General features: G+C 36.3%; 2 protein-coding genes across 2 annotated transcripts in view; one reads left to right on the top strand and one right to left on the bottom strand.

The window, feature by feature from the left end:
- Positions 1-3,697, bottom strand: part of cnih3 (cornichon family AMPA receptor auxiliary protein 3) — a 25,854-nt gene extending 22,157 nt beyond the window's left edge. The window contains exons 1-2 of the mRNA XM_084090730.1: positions 3,177-3,697; positions 2,893-2,973 (exon numbers count right to left, since the gene is read on the bottom strand). Coding sequence (XP_083946856.1) covers positions 2,893-2,973; positions 3,177-3,254 — 159 coding nt within the window. The 5' untranslated portion in view covers positions 3,255-3,697. The remainder of the gene's footprint in view (positions 1-2,892; positions 2,974-3,176) is intronic.
- A 1,166-nt stretch (positions 3,698-4,863) lies between these two features.
- On the top strand, positions 4,864-15,595 carry spats1 (spermatogenesis associated serine rich 1; the record flags this gene model as incomplete). Its single annotated transcript, XM_084090729.1, has 8 exons — positions 4,864-4,874; positions 5,368-5,490; positions 5,839-5,963; positions 6,150-6,317; positions 6,743-6,848; positions 7,658-7,720; positions 8,550-8,681; positions 15,379-15,595. 8 exons carry the CDS (start codon positions 4,864-4,866, stop codon positions 15,593-15,595), a joined length of 945 nt encoding a protein of 314 aa, XP_083946855.1.
- Positions 15,596-16,843: the final 1,248 nt, after the last annotated feature.

Raw genomic sequence — 16,843 nt, 5'->3', positions numbered from 1 at the left:
ATTACCAGTAAATTACTGGTATGATGCGCTGTGTAAATGCAGAATGAAGATTATCGGCATGAGCACGTACGAGTAAGAAGTTTTCTTTGGGCCAGCTTTTTCAATGTGTCGCGCTCCAGACCCAGCCTTCTTTTCCATTCATCAGCATTGCAGCTCTGCAGTTGGATAACTATTATGCACATATTTTTTAAGAGCAAAATCATGTTCTGTTTGATCATCCCTTATGCCTGTTAATCAGAAGTCAAAAAATTTTGTCAAATTGAACAGACAGTGAAACTAAAACGTTCTCCTCAGGCGGGTGAATAAAGACAACGGCGCGGCGTTTAAAGATCATTTCCTATGACTGACTTCACAGAATTTACTGGTATTTTGGTGCTTATGTGTAAATAGTCTCTACCGGTAAAAAGCCAGAACGCCGTTGCTTGTGTGAACTGCATATTTGTGTATTTACCGGTAAAGTAATTCTGATAATTTTACAGTAATTTACCGGGATTGCTGTGTGAAAGAGGCTAATGTATTCAGGATTACTAAGGCTACAGGCAGGTGAGTTTTTTTAATCAGGGTTGGAGCTAAACTCTACAGGACAGCGGCAATCCAGAACTGATGTTGCACATCCATCCCTGAATTCTTTTTTGATCTTTTAACCACACACCTTGTCTGAATACGAAATCGCCCCCTATACCCTCAAATAGGGCATTATTTGAGGGGACAGCCATCTGTAGTGCTGTCCATACCATAGTGGACGTTATCGAGTTCACTCATTCTATCCCACATTGCACCGCAATAATGAGTGTACAGCCTATGTTTCATTCACTCCTTCAAGTGAACTGTATTAGTGGACTAACATAGGGAATATTAATTGAGGCCAGGGTTTAGGGGGTGATTTCGGATTCAGCCCTTCTTTCTCTTGTCAGACAACCTGAAGTCACCAAACGCAAAAACATAAAAGGCAGAAAGCATTTTCTGATTGGATATAGTTTCTCTAATAGCTAGGTTGGCCCCATTAACCCCTGCTTTTAACTACACCATTTTGGGGACACAGAGCCTCTCCTTTGATGGCCATACAAAAGTAGTCATATACACACTACTGTTCAAAAGTCTGGGGACGTTCAAAAGTTTTTAAGAGAGATTTCTTATGGTCACCAAGGCTGCATTAATTTGAATAAAAATACAGTAAAAACAATATTGTGAATATGATTACAATTTAAAATAACTTTTTTTCTGTTTTAATATATTTTATGGTTAATATTTTAAATAATTCCTGTGGTGGCAAAGCTAAATTTTTTAGCAGTCATTAATCCAGTCTTCAGTGTCACATGATCCTTCAGAAATCATTATATTATGCAGATTTGGTGGACATAAGAAACATTTCTTATTATCAATATTGCTGCCTAATATTTTTGTGGGAAACATGATTCCCTTTTTAAAATCCTTTGATTAACAGAAAGTTCAAAAGAACAGTATTTATTTGAAATAGAAATGTATTGAAACATTATAATGAAATTAAATTAAATTTACATTTATTTGTATAGTGCTTTTCACAATACACATCGTTTCAAAGCAGCTTTACAGAAAATCCATGACATATGTCTTTAATGTCCCAATGTATAATGCATTAATTTCTTTAAAAAAAAAATGTTTTTACTGACCTAAAACTTTTGAACAATAGGGCAATCTAATCAAATAAAACTTTTTGCAAGCAATAAATAAATCACAAATAATAGTAGATGTATTGCCAGTGCCTTATAGAGGGCTCTTAAAAGCGTGAAATGTACTTTCATAGGCTATTGTGCCTGTCTGCTGCTTTTCACACTACAGCTCAAGATAGTCTTTTGGGATTGTGTGTGTGTTTGTGTGGTGCCATCAGCCATTAACAATTGATATATGTATGTATAAATAAGAATGTATGTGTATTATTTTAAAAAAAACATCACTTACAACACCTTCAGGATGTTGGCTGAAGGACCAACTAATGTTCATGGGTCCGGTTGCAACAAACCCCTTAAACTAGAAAACCCTTAGGTATGATAATGTTTTCTTAACTTATTGTGTTTGCTGCAACCATAGTCATAATGTCTTAATGTCCAGGAAGTCAACAACCATGACTTTATAATAACAGGTCCTTTTTAAATCAGGAGCTGCTCTCTTTGATGTCTGAGTGACATCCTCCATTCCAACATGGCTTAAAAGAATATGCATATATTCAGTGCATTCAACACAAAAACTGCATCAAAACAAACTGTACACTATTAAACACCAACAATCAGAACCTAAAGTGTAAAACGCTTTCAATTTGCAGATGTGAAAGGGGATCGACTTGTCAGGATTTTCCCATTGTGAGCAGATCGAATTAAGTCTATTAAAGATTCAAAAGCTGAAACCGCTGAGGACGGCATTCCTGCCTTCCTCGTGCAATAACTGACAAATAAAAGGATCTGCTTTTAGAAAACATGAAGGACACTTTTAGGAATATTGGAAATAGATTGAGTTTAATGATGTCTGACTAAAAGGTCTGGGTCAAATGTGATGTGCTCATAATTACCCCTTATTTAACCCTTGGGGCTATAATGTCTGTTGCTATGCAAAAGCAAGCCTAGGGCAAACGACTGTGCTGACCCAAATCTAGAGCAGTCTTGCGGTGCTGTGAATGTGAGCGAGTGCTTTGATGCAGTTTTCCTCAAGGAAAAAAAAAAAGTGTTACACCTTGCATAAAGTGCACAGACATAAAGGACAGTGCAACATCAAAACAGGTCAGGCACAAACTGCTGGCTTGCACAGTTGAACTAAGGGGGTTTAAGACAGGTATGCAGCTCCTGAAATGTAATCTGTACGGATAAAAAGGATCTGAAACAACCCACAAAAGTGCTTTGGTCATTGGAGCGGTGGGAATACCCACGAAAGGTGTGCAAAAGACTTCCCTGACACAAGCTGCAGCCACCAAGCCAGGATGTGCGCCAATGTTGTCACCCAAGTCTGAAATTCACAATCAATGTACACCCAAATGATCACATAGTTTGGTGATGTAAGACATGTTGGAGACATTCATAATGCCAAGGATGCTTTGATCAGGTGATGGACAGTTTTGTCTGATGCATCAGCAACCCCTGCTCTAACACATGCATGCCATCCTGCAGCAATATATTTTCACAAAGCACGTCAAAGATGCAAACACTTACATGCCAGATCGCGAAGAAGATGAGAGAAGCACAGAGGACAAGAGAAAGCATATAGCAAAAGGCAGCGAAAGTGAACATAATTGAGAGGAAACTGGAAGGAAAATCTCCAGGAGAGAAGACGGTGCTCAGCGCCAAACTGGACTGAATGAATGGAAGCAGTTACGGGGCACGCGAGAGGGAGAGCATCATGTTCTTCATCAAAATATTTGCAACAATGTGTTGCAAACCTCGGCTACAGTTCACTGCGATCGCTCTGCCATATTCACGAATGAATAATACTAACAATAACAAAAAGTCCAGTGGTGCGTCGATATTGCGCGAGTTGCAGCAGTGTAGCGAAGTCCCTGCGAGATCAAGGCATTTGTGGAAGGTTAAGCAAATTGTGCATTAATATTTTCCCATATGGTGTCGTCGGCAGTGATAGTCCATTAAAGATGGAGATTTTGTGCGGTGAGGACTTGGGAAATGCAGAAATTTGAGTTAATGCACTGACACACGGTCCTGGCGATCAGTTCACCTTCCTAAACTGAAGGCGCAAGAATATGCTGGCTAACAGGTGGATTTAAAGGGCTCTCTCTCTCTCTCTCTCTCTCTCTCTCTCTCTCTCTCTCTCTCTCTCTCTCTCTCTCTCTCTCGCTCATAATCATACACTGGGTCAAAAGCATGTCCCACGTTACTTGCCTACTTTAAACAGCCACATTTACACTTTGAAATTAATTAGATTAAATTAAATACAATGTAGCATCCCATTACATTCCATCACAATTATGGCATTAACAATCATACGCCTAAAACCAGCTGTCACGCATAACTCATGTAGCCTAGGATATGCTACTTCATATAGATTGAATACAGAAATATAGGCTATAGGCTACAGTGTATTTTTTAAAGAATCACAAAGTTATGTCCTGACAGAAGGAAGGGGTTCATTTTAAAAATATTCCTCTTTTATAAGGTTTCTCTGCTATAAATAACACCGTCAGATATTTATAAAACGAGTTTATATCAAAGTCAGTCCACATCCTGACAATCCATTTTCCATATTTCATCGCCATTGAGTTTAGAAACACCACTCGCTTAGGATAATTATATTTTATACATACACTTTCCCCACCGATTTGCCTGTTTTGTTCCATAACCCTACTCAAGAATCAGTGCATATAGGGCCTACTAAAGTTACTCATCATTAGGCTAGTCATTTCCATCAGTAGCCTAGTCTACTTCCTTAAATAAATAGGCCTATATTATACATTTAGCTTTTTTTTTAATATATATTATAATTATTTTTTCTATTTTAGCAGAGGATTTAACATGCTTTATATTGTAGGCAATTTAGTAACTACCACAAGTAAAATATAAATTATTTTCTTGCGCCATCTTGCGTTTCGACACGATAAAGTCAGAAGAATTCAAATTCTGACTTTAAATTTTGTGATGTAACAAAACAAATCGATCGACAGAATTACCATATTAATAAATAATGTAGCCTATATCAATAAGTAAGGGAATAACTGAACAGATAAATACACGATCGACTTACAGTGCATTTGTATACAAACCCGGTAAACTGGTATTGGCAGTTTTGTTTATGTTCTCCGGGCAACGGATTATTACAATTGTTTAATCTACAGCCTTCAATCCTCGATACAAAGATCCTCACTCCATATAAACAGAACATTTGCATATAATGGACAGGAGGTAAGGCATCCAGAAGAAATATATAATATCAATTTATTTAGCTATAAATAAATAATTATTAGTAGCCTAGGCTATTTGTCGCTTTGAGGTGGGCGCAAGTGAGAGAAAGTATTTTTAAAATGACTCTCATTGCAACATTTTGCTCACAATAAAAGGAAGTAACGCTTAACTTCACTGAACTATTTTTCCTCATTAAAAAGTTTTACCCCTCAAGAAGATGTAGGCTACCAGATGAAGACATCCAGTCTTATAGCTGATTTACAAGGAGCAGGTCGCCATGGTGGCAGACATGTTAAAATCACATGACTCTGAGCAATATTATTTATGTAAATTTGTGTAAATAATTAATTAGGCTGCTGTAACTGGCACAATTTCTGAAAATGTAGTGTATTTTTAAATAAACACTTTTTTAATTACAACACAAACATAAGTTCAAAAAGTACCGCATAACAGGTCATTCCCTTTGTGATTTTGTTTCTCTTGTCACTTACAGTGAAATGTCACAGTCATACACTGATATGAAGAAACGCACCAATGTCGGTGACTCATTCTGGAGTTTTGGAAAAGAGCAGGACTTCAAGCCTCACATTAGACACATTGAGCCTGTTCTTACTGAGTATTTCATACATCAATTTCTTTCCCATAAAGTATTAAAGTGTATGTCACTACAGCTGAAGTTACTTGTGAATGACACCTTTTTCGGTTTTCTCCTTAGTAGCTATTTGAAGCAATGGATGCAAAGTGTCAATGTTTTATTGTTTAATCTGAATTGTAAATTGAACTGAATTTTTGACTGGGACACACGAGAGTCTCTTGCTTACAGCTAATCGTGATACACTTGTGATCTGCCTTTGGCTATTGTCAGTATTTCAAATGTTCAAGTCAAACAGAATGTCTATATGTATCCTATTCATATGCTTAGGTGTTTTTCTTCTACACTACATTAATGTGCCAATGGTTTTAGATGTGATCTTGACTGGAAATCCCATTTGCGCTGGATACCTGAACCTCGATACGGTGATGCCCCATTTCCACACATCAAAGATATAAAGTTTCCCGATGAAAGGAAACTGATGAGATCCTTCCCACGTGAGTTAGGCTTTAATCAGCAGAAATCTGTTCAAATTAAGAAAAGGATCTCAAGTGGTGGCAGTTTAACATGGAAACTATATGTTTTCATTAGAGTAATCTGTGGAACATCTAAGACACTTTTACTTCTTCCTTTGGAAATTTGTTGTTAGATTATCTTATTTATCGGCATGATAATCTATTTAGAGGCTAATATGATGTCAGAATCCGAGTGGAGCTTTTATCCAAACTTTGGACAGCCCAAGACCTATCACACTGGAAAGAGATGTTATATGGATGGCATTAATCATACAAGAAGCATGAGATGCATTTCAGAAAATTCCCTGGAATCATCCATAGGGAGGAAAAAGCATGGTAAGAGCAACGTTATCAATGCTAATAATGTTACTCACTGCTGCTGCACTGTAAAAAAAAATTACATCCCCAAGTCAAAAATTTCAAGTGACCGATAACATCTAAATTTTTCAATTAGTCTGACGTATTATTTCTCATTGAGCCAATGTTAACAGACTATTACAACAAGAATTTCACTTGGGCCAATTGAAAAATTTAGATGTTATCGGTCACTTGAAATTTTTGATTTGGGAGGGTTAGAATTTTTTTACAGTGTGTTCCCAACCATACAGAGAAATTGTATTTAGTAATATGTACATCTGTGCACCCCATGTTGATTTAGATCTTGGGTCATTTGTATTTATTTTTCTAATATACATAATTTGAAACATTTGTAGCCTGAGAGACATTCGGAACTTTAATAATCCATCTCTTTTTTTTCACAGACAAATGCAGCATCTACCCATTAACAAAGGTCAGGCCATTTCTAGTTCCTGAGTACAGCCCTGACTTTCACAAATATGAATCAACACTACGCAGGACCACTTTTGGGTAAGGACCAACATGCTTACTGTAGATGCAGAAAGACAGACCAAAAAGATGAGACGGTTGCCATGTCTTCTTGCAAATTAATGAACATTAAACAATTTCTACCTCCTGGGAAGGGATATATCAACATTTCAAAGTTCCACACTAAACTGAACAGACACACACCCTACAATTTGGACTCTCACTTGTGCGCATATACCATACAGCACACTATAGGGCAATTGGAACATACCCAAAGACAAGGGCTGTATCAGAAATCGCATACTTCCCTATAGTAGGCGAAAAACAGAATGTGACAAAATAAGTATGCCTGAATTCACAGTACTCATAAAAGAGTTGTCAAAAAGTACCCGGATGATCTACTACTTCCAGCAGGATTGTAAAGTGTGCATACGATGGACACTTTATATGCCATGAGGCCACTGGAGAGGATTTATGAATGGCAGTGAAGCGATGCAATTGACGCTGGTAGATCATTTGATAATGACAACATGGCGAAGATAGTACATCTGGATTACATTCATAATACACACATTCATACTATATAGAACATACATTTTTAGAAGTCGTTAAGTAATTACTTATTCAAAATAAGTACCCACTTAAGAGAGTATGCGTTTTCGGACATAGCTATAATTATACAAGGACCTAATGATTTAACAAGAATAATTAACAAGAAACATCTGGAAGACAAAAGCAAAGGGACAAAACTTCAAAGTAATAGCACAGGCATATATCATAACCTCATAAAAAGGGAAACACCAGTTAAATGAGTGAATCTATCTTACATGTTTATTCATATATTACTCCAGGTCTGGGTCTTTTGCCACATTCAAATCAGTTTTTCACCTAAAGCCGCCACCAAAAGACATCAGGTAGGTAAAACAAATCCTCTTATTTATTTTGTCACTAATATAGAAAAGCAGCTAAATAATTGTATTTTTATAAGAAAAATTTAATATGTTTAATAAAATAATGCACAATACAATTTCAATGGCTGATAAGAAATATGTATGGAATTTCTTGAAGGGTTAGTTCACTCAAATATGAAAATTCTATAATTAATTCACCCTCATGTCATTCTAAACCCGTAAGATTTCGTTCATCTTTGGAACACAAAATTAAGAGCTTTTTTATGAATTCTTTCTGTCCCTCCATTGACAGCTATGCAACTGCCACTGTGACGCTTCAAAAAGTTCATAAAGAGATCTTAAAAGAAATCCATATGAATTATTATATTAAATTATGAGCAGATTGAATTTAGACTTTTATTTATCAGTGAACATAATAACAAACTTCATTGGTTTTTATGGAAGCTTAAACGTGCCGTGTAACATGAGAATGAACCTCAATGGTTCTCGCACGTCAAGCAAACATGTGAGTTGATGAATATTTATGTGAATAAAAGTATAAATTCAATCTGTTCATCATATAAAGCTATTATGTCTCTAGAAAATTTGGACTAAACCGCTAAATTCAAATGGATTAGTTATACAATCTCTTTATGAACTTTTTGAAGTGTCACTGGTAGTTGCGTAACTGTCAATGGAGGGACAGAAAGCTCTCAGATTTCATAAAAAAATCTTAATTTGTGTTCCGAAGATGAACAAAAGTTACGGGTTTTGAAGGATATAAGGGTGAGTAAATGATGACAGAATTTACATTTTTGGGTGAACTAACACTTTAAGATGCTGTATATTACAGTCCACCGTATGCAGAGAAACATAAAAGTCGTCTGCGAGAGGAGGACATTCTTGAAGTCCAGAGTTTGAGCAGTTGGAGGCCAGCACCAGACATCTATGACAGGACAGTTTGGCAGGACACCTCATTTGGAAGGTGTTGAAATCATGCTTATATTTTTAGAACAAATAAAATGCTTTTTCTTTCCTTTAACACCACCTCATGGCTTTCCATTGAGACATGGATTAGCACCAGCTTCGCATTGGAAAGGACTAAAGCATTATTTGCCTTACTAGTCTATTATTAAATAGATTTTCCTTAATTCCCTGACAAATGAATTAAGATCTTGGCTCATAATTTAATCACAGGATAAAATAGGGAGCACTAGTTGTGTTGGCAAGTAGTTTGTAAATAAAAGATTAACAGAATGTCTTTCACTTTCTAGTTTTAGGAGAATCAGAATTGAGTATATGTATCTTTCATAATCAGAATGATATTATAAGCAAACATTTTATTGCAGTCCATTTTTTGCACTGAACCATATTTTACAGTGGCTGTATTTTCTTTTGTAATAATGTTTTTATCTGTATAGGGTAGTGTTTGTTATTCATAAGACCCACAAGCTTATCAACACTGCACAGCCCATATGTTGTCATTGTTGTGCAGCAATACTGTCTCTGACCTCACACAGCACATTTTGATAATATATTTATTATCCTTGACTTGCATCACAGTTATGCAGTAGAGATAGATGATATTATTTCAGTCTGAAAATGATATAAAATTTCCATAAAATCTACCCAGAGGGTAATACCAGCCCACAGTGTCATTCATATTTATATAGACCACATATTTTCGGCCATTATAGAAGTTGTTTAGTTATTTAGCTCTCAAATAAATGTGTTAGAAACCTTTTAGTGCATGCCAATTTTTTTTTTTTGTTGCATTTTCCTATTATCATTTAGGACAATAAAAGTGATGAATGACAGAGTGAGACCGGTTGAATAGTGTGTGTCCATTTACTACAGCTGTGTGCAGATCCCTCTTTGGGGGTCTGGGACCACCTGGAGCAATTTTCCATCCTGGAATGTATTACCTTATCTGTTATCTTTTTTTTTTAAGCGACGAGAGGCATTCAGTGGTGACGGTAATTTGCAGTTTGCTTAATTGCACCAATACATGTCTTTATATATCCCTCTTTTATGCATCTTTAAAGACTAATTTAGAGATTCCCTGATTGGCTGGTTATTGAAATTAGGTGGTTTCTGTTCCAAACAACAGGGATAGAGCTCATTTTTTCATTGGACCATGCATTGCAGGGCCCCAGAGCATATTGATTTACCCACGAATTGTGTGTCCATTTACTACAGCCAAGTGCACATCCCTCTTTGGGGGTCTGGGACCACCTGGAGCAATCTGGCATCCTGAACCTTGCACAACACTTTACAGGTATTACCTTATCTGGTACAAACAGGCCTCGCTGTTTTCTAGAGCACTTGCCTGCGAGACATTTCAGACCTGCTGCATCACTCTAGGGAGAATTAATGTAAGGACTTTTTGTTTGTCGGGTGTTTCTGTCTTCTCAAGAGAAAAGTATTATGTTGAGTCCAAGTGCATAGACAGAGGTCTTACAGAACCACTCTGAGAAGTTGTTTGAAATTTTCTGTGGCATTTCTAGAGTTTGTGGTAGACACTAGAAACATGCAGTAACACATTGTGGAATTTGGCACATACTATATTGACAGGAAACATAGACATATTGCTCGATCCAACTGTCTAGTGATGGGGACACAAAAGTGCAGAAGTATGATCTGTAGTTTTAACAAAAGCCCTTGAGATGTCAAAAGTGTTTTGTGCTTTTTAGCAGACTCGCAAGGACATTGTTCATTTACGTACTACCGACACTGTAACTATACAAAGCTGTCCTTTGACTTGACTCATTCCATCCGAATCATTAAATCAGCAACTGGATCAGCTGAATTTAAATAATTCAAAGTGATTTGTGAACCGAATTGTTCATTGAAAAGAATCAGCTTAAAATAATGATTAATTCATATAAAGTAAACGTTTCCCAAAATGAAAGGACACATTTTTTTCATTTACACAGATTTATTCACCAGACAAAGCATATGAAAACCAGTAACATATCCGCACCTTTCTACTAAACATGTTTTCCGTCATTTATATTAAAACGGTTTTAATAAACGGTTTTATATAAAATAATATACTTCATATTTCATTTCTTAACCCATTTGCTGAGGATAAACAACCAATAGATTTTGTTCAAATTTTTAAACAAATGTTATTTGGCTGTATGTGCTTTAGCCAAAATACTAATATTTTCAAGACTATTTCAAGATCTATTTCCTACATTAAGGATTTGTGAAACTGCACAGCTTTTTTACAATTCACACATTTAAACAACAGACATGTCAACACAATTCATTTATTCATTGGTCCATTAACTCAGTCCTCACCAAACAAGCAATAAAATGTATACATTTATTTGTCGATTGGATGAATCACGGAATGATATACTGTATTATAATGCTGTTGTCAAACCCTAGTGTGGTGTGAACCAGAGAATACATTGGAATAATTTACTTTTTTAAGCGTTTTGTATTGTATTTGTGTGTTGCTTCTTTTTGTTCTTTTTCCATTCTATGGACCCTGAGTCTGGAAATAAAGTTGAAATGAAAGTAGGTATGGGTCGGCCCCATGTGTTTCCCTGTTCCGTTCTATAGGCTGCAGTCAGGTGTACTTTGGGTCAGAACTATGGACATTTACAAATAATTAAATTCCTCTTTTTTTATTCTGATTAAACACGTATACCCTTTTTCAGTATTTTTTTCTCTTTCTTTTTCCTCTTTAATGTGTGAATAAATTTTTCTTTAATATCTTTGATATGAATTCTTTGGAGCATTATATGCAAAACATTTGTATCTTTTGAAATGTTATATATTTTTTTAAATAAACGCAAAAAAGTGTATACATTGGGTTTTGTTTAGATTTTTTTCCAATTATTCCTGCAATATACCGAGGGTGCAGTTTCAGGACCGCAGTTCTAGGAACCTACTTTTTTTTTTAGAGGGTTAACTAAATCATCCCTGGAAAATAATAATATAAATACAGAATTTAATATACTAAGGGCTAGTATAAACTGCTAAATCATAGGCAAAAAAAATAGGGTCTTAGTTTGTTCCCGTATTTACATCCCAGTCACCAGAGGGCGCAGTTCTAGAGTTCTATTCCAGAACTAAGAAAGTGGAAAACGGTTCTGTTAAGGTTAATAGTAATACATACAGCAGCTAATGTGGATTATGAGATTGTGGTGTCTGTTTAGTTTTGTTGTGTAACAGAAACTGTGTATCCCAGAAAGAAGGTCACTGCGTGCTTTGTTTGTTCATAGAAATCACAACTGAATATGACCCTCACAGTCTAACTTATTTTTGAACATGATCAGATGTCCTTTCTGGTAATCCAATTTAGCATGCAAGAACATGAACAAGCCAATGTCTTGTCTGACACAATGCCAGAACACAGAGGTTAAAAGCAACAAGTCCATTTGTAGGCCATTTTAAGCCATTTGAAGTCAATAACATGTTCATTTCTCCAGTCAGATATTTGTTATTGTTTTGTCTCTTTTAAAAAAAAGGTTTGAGTAGGGTAAATCAAGAATGCCATTGGTGAAGCCCATTACACTCATCTTTTGCTCATTCATGTTCAAAATGACATTTTGATATTATGTGAAGAAATGCTTTTGTTTTTTTCTGACATGTTAGAGCCTCCTGACATTTCAAGAATGGCTTTCCTAGTAACACTTTTAACATTGTGACAATCTTTAAAGCCGGTGACAAGCTCCCTTGAGAATTTATAAGCCCTACAGATCACCTTTGAGCGCTTTTATGTCAAAAGGGGAAGACGAATCCCTGGCACAAAAGTGCACAGAGCGCATCAGAGATCTTGCATACCAATGTTGACGTCTTTTGGAATAAATGCATTCATAATAAGAAGTGAGCCATTAAATGTATCTTTAGCCGAAGATTCTTTTTTTTTTTTTTCATTCAATGGCAACGTTAACTTGCATTTGGAGTAATTGCCACAAATACATTTATATATCCTCTTTTTATGCATCTTTAAAGACTAATTTAGAGATTTTCTGATTGGCTGATTATTGAAATTAGGTGATTTCTGTTCCAAACCACAGGCATAGAGTTCACTTTTTCTTTGAACCGTCGCAGGGCCCCAGAGCACATTGATTTACCCATGATCGCTCATTGATCCGTGGCCATCAGAGAAACCCCAGACACAGCACTCTGTAAGAATTTGTTTCTGACAGTGGTACTGCTGTACACTGACAGTATTAAGTAGAGTGCCTACTGATTAACTACCAGCGCTGTCTAAACAATGCTACTATACTGATAGGCTTTCTGGTTAAATGAGTGCAAGGAAAAACAATGCTAAGGGAGGATGACGGTAGTCTGCTGTGCTCATCAAATATTAATGAAAGCTTTCACAAATTTGAAATCTAATTAAGTTGGGAATTTGTCATTTGCAGGGGTCACAAACTTAATTTATGCACAGTGAGTTCAGTGCAAACTTGAATGGATTTTACTATCTATTCAGACATTTTTAAACAGACTACAAAGGAAAATGTCAACCTGACAGCTGTTGTTATTTTCTTATAGTTGTATATTGAGTTGATCAATGGAGATTGGTTCATTTTTATGAGATCACAGTGAAAGCTGTCCTTAATGAAGCAACCACTAGATGACACTGTTCATTTTCTGTTTGCATTTGAGTCTCAGAATATTATCTCACTGGCAAAATGCAAATGTTATGAATGCAGGATACAGTGCAAAATCATTGTCTTAATCAGTTTTTTGTTTCCCTTTTTTCTGTATTTGTTATTTTCCACTAAAAATATTGAAAATCACTTTAATTTTAAAATCAGGTTATTTTTTTCTCTATGATTGGAACATATTGTTTTATGCATGCTGCTTTAATGGTTTTATGCATTTTTGATTTAAATTAAAGTAAAGTAAAGCCTAAAGTAAAACCCTATGGGCCCTAGAGAATAAAGCATTAGGCAGCCACTACTTGATTTTTATTTTAATAATGAGCTCAAATAAATAAATCAAATAAAATTCGTAAGGAAATTACTTCTTTCATCATTTACTTTCCTTCACATTGTTCTAAACCCTTTTAACTTTCTTTCTTGTGGAGGTTAACTTGCAGATTGTCTGAGCTGCTCTACAATAAAAGTGAATAGTGACCAGATCTGTTCCTGTTCCCCATTCATGATCACAAAGCATTTCGGACAGATTCGGCTAAACGTACTTTTGTGTTCCACGTAAGAGAGTATACCACATATATAAGAAGAGGCCTTTCAGAAAATCACAATGTTTATCCCAATTTCTTTAAGTGAGTGTTTAATTTAAATGCGCCACAGCCGCATTAAAACCCCGCTGGAGCTGCCCATGTGTCTGGGCACTGCTCTAATTTGTCCATCGCATGAGCCAATCTGTGTAGGACACTGTCTGCTGGATCAGCACTTTATCTTCGGCCCACAATGCTCGCAGAGCTCATTCCTCCTATCCTCCTATGCTCCCTTGTTCGTGTCTTTTGTTAGTTTGCTCCGTTTCCCCTGCATTCACTCATGGCCTGTGCTGTTTAATTTACCTTTAGTGGTTACTAGTGAAGTCAGGAGTCAGCCTTTTGAATACAGCTACTCTAGACTATTAAAAGTGTCCTCATGCAGGCTGCAAGTTCATCTTGATGGAAATGCACTGATAATCAATACTATACAGAAGCTGTATGCTGTATGCAGTAATTGCTTGAGAAGCAGGTAGCTGGATTGAGTTTTTTTGGTGAGCAGAGCAGATCACAATCGGATTGGACTTGGCCACAATAAAATTCACATACATTCGCTAAAGGTACATTGTGATAATGTTTGGATCACTGGAGACATATTTGGAGGTGGTCTGGTAATTCCGATCACATTTAATGAAGGTTAAATGGTTAGTTCAGCCAAAAAAGACATTTCTTTTGATTTCTGTCATTAATTACTCACCCTCATGTCGTTCCAAACCCGTAAGACCTTCGTTCACCTTCGGAACACAAATAAAGATCTATTTGATGAAATCTGAGAGCTTTCTGTCCCTCCATAGACTGCAAGGTCATTGCAACCTTTCAAGGCCCAGAAAGGAATTAAAGACATCGTTAAAATAGTCCATGTGACTATAGTGGTTCAACCTTAATTTTATGAAGCGACTAAAATACTTTAGTCGCTTCATAAATATGCAATTATTTATCAAATTATTTCATTGTATTATTTCACTTGGAATCTTGTTTCTGCTTTTTTCTTCTTTTTTTCTCACACAAAAAAACATTTGAATTTTTTTAACCTTTTCTTTACCTTTTCGTCTAATACCCATTGAAGTCAACATGAAATTTCATCTATTTTCTAAATGCATGTCATGATTTCAACATCCTTTATTGAGAAGTTTGTTTAAAAATAAAGCAAATGCAAGAAATTTAAAAAAGCATTTTGAATTATCTTCTGAGTTTGGTAAATTATGGAAATATTTTAGCTAAGTCAACCTCTTACGTAATATGTAAGTACTTTTTGCATGGGTAAGTGGAATAATAAAATGCAGCAGAGCATATTTGGCAGATGGTTTTATTCCAAAGCTTTTACATTGCATTCAAGGTGTATTGCATTTGAGTGCATAAAGAACAAATAAAGCTCACAGATTGCATGACTTCTTACCCATGTTTATAAAATGAACGTTTACAAATCTGCTTATTTGGTGCATGTGTAACCTCCCTCATTTTGTCGCTGCTTCTCCAGTGTTATGGGTGATAATGAGCGCAGTGTGAGTGTGGGTGTAACAAGATTCAACTTCTCTCCGGGCCTCCGTCAAGCTATTAGCACATTTTCAATCACCAACCTCGAGAGCCACACTGTCGTCAGCGTATACAGTGACTGGTTGTATCAGGCCGTTCCTGCTTCCACCTTCATCTTTTACTCACCGCACTTCCAGAACTCCCTGAAGGCGTCACATTAACTGTGTCCATAAGCCCAACTGGATGTGTGAGGACATGGAAGAGGCACCCACCCATGTCTGGGCTAGCGGAGAGGAGGCCTAATGAAAATGCCCCGAGGACCTACTTTCCTTCTCAAACATCAGTTATCTCTTCTAGACTGTGAAAGCCATTTCTGCAGCACTTTTATATGTAATACTCTATACTTTAAAGGAACACTCAACTTTTTTTAGGAAATATTTTCCAACTCCCCTAGAGTTAAACAGTTGAGTTTTACCGTTTTCGAATCCATTCAGCCGATCTCCGGGTCTGGCGGTAGCACTTTTAGCATAGCTTAGCATAGATCATTGAATCTGATTAGACCGTTAGCATCTCTCTCAAAAAAATGACCAAAGAGTTTCTATATTTTTCTTATTTAAAATTTGACTCTGTAGTTACATCATGTACTAAGACCGACGGAAAATGAAAAGTTGCGATTTTCTAGGCTGATATGGCTAGGAACTCTACTCTCATCCCTGCGTAATAATCAAGGAACTTTGCTGCCATACCATGGGTGCAGCAGGCGCAATGATATTACTGTCCACCAGAGGTGATTTACTTGAGTACTGTACTTAAGTACACTTTTTGAGTACTTTACTTGAGTATTATTTTTTTCTGGAAACTTTTCACTTTAACTTCACTACATTTGGAAGACAAATATCGTACTTTTTACTCCACTACATTTCTGTCAATGTCCTTGAGTAGAAAGTAGTAACGTCAGTCAGGGGATGATTTTGGTTGCAGGGGTTGCATTTTGGTTGGAAATGAAAGTCGGGTTGACATCAGAACCCGACGTCAGATTGACGTCAACATCCGACATCGGACAGACGTTGGATTTTGGTTGGAAATCAAAGTCGGGTTGACGTCAAAACCCTACTGAAGTTGGTTTCTGACATCAACTCGATTTTCATTTTCAACCACAATACAACGTCGGTCCAACGTTGGAAATTAACATCAGTCTGACTTGGATTCTGACATCAACCTGATTTTCATTTTCAACGTTGGGTTTGGTCTTCTAAATGCAAATTTTGTCTTTGTTTAACAAACTTTATTTGTCCCCGAAGGGAAATTTATCTTGGGCAAAGTGCTACAGTATTACTCTGACCATACAATAACAACTAAGCAAACAACACAGTTAAAATATAAAAAACATACATTAAAACACAACAGTGTATAAACATAAAATACAAGATATGTAAAGTACTTAACACAGTAAAGTGCTAATGTGCTAT

This window comes from Abramis brama (assembly GCF_963993115.1).
Source record: "Abramis brama genome assembly, chromosome: 18".
Classification (NCBI taxonomy): domain Eukaryota; kingdom Metazoa; phylum Chordata; class Actinopteri; order Cypriniformes; family Leuciscidae; genus Abramis; species Abramis brama.
The sequence above is the reverse complement of the archived record's forward strand: the minus strand, read 5'-3'. Positions and strand labels throughout refer to the sequence as shown.